The 7,235-nt window shown below is 45.0% G+C and overlaps 1 protein-coding gene across 1 annotated transcript; it reads right to left on the bottom strand.

The window, feature by feature from the left end:
• Positions 1-1,410: 1,410 nt before the first annotated feature.
• On the bottom strand, positions 1,411-5,176 carry TMEM80 (transmembrane protein 80; the record flags this gene model as incomplete). The annotated part of the gene is made up of 4 exons (XM_010078588.1): positions 1,411-1,616; positions 2,908-3,000; positions 3,114-3,207; positions 5,119-5,176. Coding segments are annotated over 4 exons (451 nt in total), but the record flags the coding sequence as incomplete, so codon positions are not given.
• Between the last annotated feature and the right edge of the window lie 2,059 nt (positions 5,177-7,235).

Raw genomic sequence — 7,235 nt, 5'->3', positions numbered from 1 at the left:
GGATCTGGCCCAGGGGGGTTCGTGCCCAGGCGGGGGTTTTGGTTTTGACTGCTGGCTGCTGTTCCCTGGCCGTGGAAGGGGCTCCCCTGGGTGTGACTGAGGGATGAAACTGGGCCCTTCCACAGGGCCTTCTGCATCTTTTGTTCCCTTCTGCCACCATGGGAAAGAAAAGAGCAGCGTGGCTGAGGCGATACGGGGCCTGGACCATTTACTAGTGTAAATGAGTGCAGACCTCAGGCGCTCTTTCCCAGCGCAGGAGAATGGCCTGCGCACGGCAGCAGCAGCGGGATCACAAGAGTCTTTTGCACACATCCAGTCTCGCCCAAGTCTTCCTTGGGGTAGCTTAGCTGTAGACTAGGATCTGAACATGATGCTCGGGACTTCAAACACTTCTTAGATCTCAAACGTTATTTATTTGTATAAATAAATACAAAAATAGGAAATTCTGAATATAAAACCTGCTTGTACAAGAACTCTCCCAACTTTACATTAATACATACAAATCTTTGATACAGTAAAAAAATCTGAAATTGCACACAGCTCTTCATTTAAAAGACAAGGCTGCAGGTAGTCATTTTTGCAGAATCATGGAAATCAACACATTTGACACCAAACAGAAATACACCTGACAACATTCTGTTGGACTTTTAAATAGGACAGAAGGGTGAGTGAATGGTGAATGTTTATGCTCATCTTAAGCCCATCCTTTCTAACCAAACATACCCTCACACTACTGCCTTTGGCCCCCGCGCCAGTCAGAACCGGCTGCCCAAACCCTGCAGCTCGTCTCCAGGTACGCGCAAAACTCAGTTCAGCTCTCTCCCGCTGGGTAAATCAGGTACTGCCCTAGTAAAGTCAGGGAGATTACCACTGGGGTCTGGAAACACAAACGAGAGCAGAAGAGGAGCTGTGCCCTCAAACACGAACACGGATGTGGTGCGGCAGGAACGAGTCCCCGCGATACTGCCCTGGTTAATTTCTGTGGCACTTGGGTTGCTGTGCCCTAAAGACTGACACCATCTCCACAGCATGTAGCTAGATGATGCACTGGCTACTACCCTGTGTTGGAATTAATATTTAGTATCAATCCCTGATGAATACTAGAGCATTCAGTGTTTTTGCTGAATCATCTCTTGCTGTTGCCCATAAATGAGCTAACTGATGAGATGGTGTAACACAGCTGCTAGACAGGGCATTTTGCCTACCATCCAGGGGGATCTCTGCCCTCAAAAATTTGTCCTTTAAACTGAGGGAAGTTTTATAGGATTTTTTTATGCAAAAGAATTAAATATATTAAATATAAACCCACTCTTTTATAGAAGAAAAGTATTGAAAATGTGTTGAAAACTGCCAGGGTTTAGCTATAAACCCACTCTTTTATAGAAGAAAAGTGTTGAAAACTGCCAGGGTTTAGTTGACAAAAGCAGCGATGGCCATGACCTTTAGTACTGACTCAAGCCCGTACGTAAAGAGAAGAACAGCGTTTATAATGACGTCTGCTTTCAGCACGTACGTTTGCCACACCAGGAAATACACGGACAGAATCACGCTTCCAACCGTGATCACAAGACTGAGCCCTAATGGAGCCTCTTCTTCTGTCAGGTTACCCTTTGAACCTTGAAGGAAACAAAAAGCTGATGTGAGTCTTTGGTTTCTTCTGACACTATCACAAGCCATAAGTCTGGAGTATTCCTGTTCAAAAAAGGCTCCAGTTCCTCCAGCTCAGAGTACACCGACATACTGGCCTGAATCAGGGCCCTGTCAGTAAATGTAAGAACAACCCCAGACACCGATGGACAATCCATTTTTTGATGACCACAGTTAATCTAAATAAAGAGCAATCAGTTGATGCTCCAGGTCACAACACCTACCTTTGCTTACCGCAGATAGTCAGTTCTGAAGCTGCAACCATTTTGATCACTCTGCTTCTTTTTTCCCCCCAGTCCTGCACTTACTGGGACAACTCAGTGACTGCACTGCGCATCTGAGAGCATCCAATCCTGATTTTAGAGTTTTATGCAATATGGAATTTTCTTATTCCCTGCTAATCTATTCCTATTTCAAATTACTACCATCGTGGAGAAGCTGCATTATCTCTTCCTTGCATTTTATTTCCAAACTGGTCTCAGCCGATTTTGCTCTTTAACTACATTAGACTTGGAACTCACTTCTTTATTCATCCACCAGGCTCCAAGCAAACATATGCAGAGAGCTTTAAGGCAAGAGGCTAAATGCACCCCTACAGCAAGTCAGCTGTGTTCAGAGACCCACCTTGCATACATGTCTTTGGAATATCCAGCACAGATTTGAATAGTAACTTGTTATTTTTAAAAAAGGACTTTATGACCTTTCAGCAAGCTCTGGAGAGGGGTCAGGAGGCCCTTTATGCTGTTGTGTCTTAGAGAAACAAAGATGTTGGAAGTGGCCTTCAGAAGGAATGAAAGGAAGAGGTGCAGTCGCAGTGGCAGCCGTACGCTGCTCAGGGACGTCCTTAGCGCCACCCACTCCACTGGGCTCCAGCCATTTTGTTACTTGTTGCTGGAGCAGTTGACAGGAGCTGTGTTGCCTCGGTGAGTGGAAATCTCTGTGTTTCAACACGTTCATTCTCACAAGTCGCACTCCCTTGGAACCAGCACTCCAGCTGTCCCAGTTACAGTGCTTTCTGCCGCCCTCACCATTGTTTTTTAATGGCCTTGTAGATTATATTTCATATGAGAGCAAATTCTGCCTAACCCTCTGGCCAAATCTATTGATCAGTCAGATAAAGTTTAATGACATAAATGAACAACAGTCTCCAAATATCTGCTAGTCTGCTAAACTGGCATGTTTTGACACACACTCAATTTAAGAATGATTACTGTTTAAAGATTATTTTCCACTGAAAGGCACAGTGATAACATGACATACCCAAGTATAGTCGCGGCACTTCAAGAATGGCCATAATGAAAAGCAGCACAAGATCAGGAGCCAGAAAATCATCTGGATAACTGAAAACTTGACCTGTAGAATAGCATGGTGTAAATAAGTCAGGAAAATACAGCCGGCATACCGACAGACCACAGCTGTGTCATATGCACACAGCCTACTTCTGTGTTAGAATACGTGCAACTTACTTTTATAAACAATCATTGCAAGAGTCACCAAGAAGTAGAAGATGTAATAAATCCCATTTACATAAATTAGAATCTGCAAAGGAACAGATGACAGCTGGTAACTGCTGTTAAGGATTTCTCATAGCAACAAGGTGGGATCCATTTCATCAAATTGCCATTTCCCAGTAACCTCAAATTATACCACCGTGCCTTTTTATATTAAATGGTTCAACTGCAACTGGCCTACTGGGTAGGGTTCAGAAAGTAACTTGAGATTGCAAATACCAGGAGTTGGGATAAAAGCTTACTGTTTCAGGTTTGGCTTTAGTTCCTTTTTTAAAAAAAATTATTTGGTATGGAGTGGGGTATTCGTTAGCCAAAGGAAAGGAGGGGCGGGTCCATGTGTACATTTCCCCAGACAACTTCTATACCTGTTAGTCAGCCTTTAGCAAAGTTGACAGAGGGCTGGCAGACTGCACTACATCAAATTCCTGCAAGTTTTTAAAATAGGTGTCTCTGAGAAGCAGACAGGCCCTGTTACTGCCCGCATGATGGAAAGCCTGACAGCTGTGCTCTTTGTTAGGTGTCTGAGAAAGGCCACGAGCAAACTTTGAGATGCAAATTCATAAGAAACTGCTCCCAAAATTAACTGTTGTATATAGTATAATATTTACCTTTAGTTATTTGTCTACGTGGATCCACTGCCAAGCTCCATAATCCTTAATACATCTTCCAAACGCCCCTGCAGGACAGGGAACGTGGCACACACTGTCATACCAACAGGGAGAAATTACTTGGGGGCTCAGGACAGATACATCTCACTGTAGCCAGCCCAAGGTGACAGCCACCCTGAAGTTGTGCACTGACCCAGAATTAGTCACTGGGGCTCCCTCTGCAGTCAGCAGAGACGCTCCTTCCTAGCCAAGCAGCTCCTGAGCAGGGTGGGATGAACTAGGCTGATGGTAAACACAGTCGGATGGCTTCAAGAGCCCACGCACCCCCATGGATGGGCAGGATTCCTACAGAGCAGGTACACACGTACTGAAGGAATCACTTCCTCTTGAGGCAGCACAGCAGCACGTTATTATTGCAATATATCAGACATGCATAGGACGTCCTGGGGCTCATCACCACAAGGAGATAACCAAATTATACCAAATGCCTTTCTTAGCCTTGAACAATACAGTGTATTATTTATATAAGGAAGTTATCAGTGCAGAGTTCACCATTTCCCCATCCATCTTACTATACACAAAATATATATACACTACACTTTATCCTCCCCTCTCTCTCCTCTAGCCCTTCTCTAATCCTCTGAATATCTCCAAGCAGGGTCTTCATCCCAGGGATCTCTCCAGGGAACTGCCCATCCAGTTTCTGAAAGGAGCACCCACCCACACGCGGTGGATGTATTCCAGTTCCCAGAGCAGCTCATTTTATTAAAAGAGAACCAGGTTTTTGTGTTTTTCCAGTTGAAGGAAGGTGGAGCAAAAAATTACTAGATAGGTTCTAAGCATGGAAATCTCTGAAGCCAAGGGTGTCTCCTCTCAGGAGGTTGCTTAGATCTTGGCAGGAGGGAATTAACATGAGAGAGGAGGAAGCACTACTGAAAGCTGCTTTTACTCCCTCTTGTTGGCTGTGCAAGCTCAGCTCTCTGTGAGGTGTGCTGCATGGGGCTTGTGCCCATCGGTCCACAAATCCAATTTTCAGCCTTGCTTCCTAAGGAGATGAGCTGTGTGATCATAAAAGGTGGCTGCCACCCTCTGTCAAGACTGCAGGGTGGCTTAAAGGGGTTTGTGTGTGAGTGGGAGCCCATCAGGGCAAAATCCCGGCAAAATCCCAGCCAATGCTGCAAAAACACCTTCCCTCGGAAGGAATGTTTACCAGTTTTGCTTCATATGGATGCTGCTGCTGATGGAAAACTCAGTAACACAAGAACAGCACTGTGCAGGAAGATATGAATGCATTTCAGCCAGTCTTTCTGAAGACTCCCCCATGTGAGGGATGGAAGGCACAAAAAGGATACAACTGATGAAGTTCTTCCTTTCCCTTGAGAAGGAAAACATAAAGAGAAGAAAATAAGTCTAAATATTTATCCAAAGTGCTGCAGAAACATTCAAACAACTGATGTTACTAGAGAGGTCTGTCATGCTTGTAGAATTTTTTTTCTGTCCACTGGAAGACTTACTATCGCAGATCATACAGTTCAGGTTCCAAAAATAACTCTTCCAAATACATGAATTTCAAAGTAATTTGGGGGAAATCCCTGTTGTGAAAAGTCATTTTCACGGAGGAACCCATCATCTCTTTCAAAACATAAAGAAGTGCCCAGGCATTACCTAGAACTCGTTTATCCTGTCCTTTCCCAGCAGATGACATTCATCCTCTCTAACTATGCAGGAACGAGGGAATCATGCAAGGGAACCAGAGTGCACCATTTGGTTTTAAATTGTGAGAAAGCGTTAATGTAGAACACAGGGCTCCCCGGTTCCTCTAAACCTTCCAAACCGGTTCCCTTCAAAAGCAAAGTCATTCTGTGTAAAACCTGAATATCTTCTGATCACCCACCAAGTATTTTCTATAAGCTCAGCAAGACTTTTTTTTTTTTTTTTTCTGCAAAAGCACAGATAAAATTCCCTTGCAGCATGATGGCTCTGACCTACTAAAGTACCTCCGAAGTATCTCATTAATATTCTTGGCCTCTTTCAGACACGTGAGGAATTGAAAAGTTACGATGTCTGTTTCACAGAGAGCAAAAGTCTGTGAAAAGCCACTTCATCCACCTTCCCAGAGACACCTCATTACCATGAAATCAGTGGGACATACCTCACTATCTTCATCCCGGGGCTTCTTGAGGTTCATGTCCTCCTCACCTAAGAGTTTTATGCAGTTGGGCCCAAATTAATCCCCACTAACTTTAGGCACCCAGTTTTGGAAGGCAATGGAAATAGGCAAGTGATTTTAGAAGGTGATTCATAATGTCTGTGATCTGAAATGCCTCTTGGATGTGCTCCATCTCCTCACCGCTTTCTGGAAAGGGAGCAGAGGCTCCTAACAGACAGCCCTTCACTGAGCCAAAATGCGTTTTGATGAATGCTTTATTTCTTTTTGCAGAAAGGGAGTTAAAGGTTTCATTATACATCTCGTTCTGCAGTGACTCATGGTTAAGGCGTGTTTGTATTTATACCCTGGTGTAAACCCCGGGTGAGGGTAACGCCTTGTGCCCAGGCGATGCGCTTCCTTTCTTGCACAGCAAGAAGCCGATGTCTCCATTTAGAAGTGATTTTAGACTGTGAAATAGGATGTTCATTTGAGGTACCACCACTGCATGTACAGACATGTCATTATTTCTCAAAAAGTGCCCGGATATGGAACTTTTCTGTGTAACCAAACACGAGGCTATCCTGCCGTACCCTCATCCACGCCGGGTAGCTACGCTGCCATGATGCCAATGGCATAACTACAGCCGAACGATGTTACTGTCCAGGCAACCCCTCATGAATTCCCTCCTAGCAGTTCCCCAACTTTATTTTTAAATTTTTATTTTTTCCTAAATCATTTTCCACCAGAGGGCACTGACCACACGCCTGCATCTGTTCCCAGCTGGGGGGTGATGGCCACTATTATTTAGAACAGCTGCCTCCCGTGGCATGACAGGGACATGTCACACAGGTTCAGCACTGAAACCCCACAACACACCCGTGGCAGGGACGCTGCAGTGCAGCAGTAATTAGTGTGCCAGCTCAATAGATAATTCCGTGTAATCCCAACACTCTCACTGCTAGGATTAAGAAATTCTGCATTGCTGCTAGGGACTTTCTAAATTAAAGTGAGCATTCTGGCACAGGGAAAAGCAAAGCCCAGTAGCAGTTTTAAAGCGTTTCGCTGAAGCACACAGACCCACAGCAGCAGGAGCAGCACTCCGCTCAGGGGGACGCTTGCATCAGTCGGACCTGGCACAGACACTTCCCACTGCGTGCAGGCTGGCACCCTGTTTCTCTCTGTTCCATGGTCCAGATGAAAACAAAGTGTAACAGCACTTGTTTCCAGTTGTACAAATTCTGTAATGCAGGAGGGTGACTCCCAGGCTACAGGGTGTTTGCACCTGGGGTAAGGATGCCCCAGATCCTGCCGGCTGCCCTG

This window comes from Pterocles gutturalis, unplaced genomic scaffold (assembly GCF_000699245.1).
Source record: "Pterocles gutturalis isolate BGI_N339 unplaced genomic scaffold, ASM69924v1 scaffold7663, whole genome shotgun sequence".
Taxonomy (NCBI): Eukaryota; Metazoa; Chordata; class Aves; order Pterocliformes; family Pteroclidae; genus Pterocles; species Pterocles gutturalis.
This window is presented reverse-complemented; position numbering and strand designations above follow the sequence as displayed.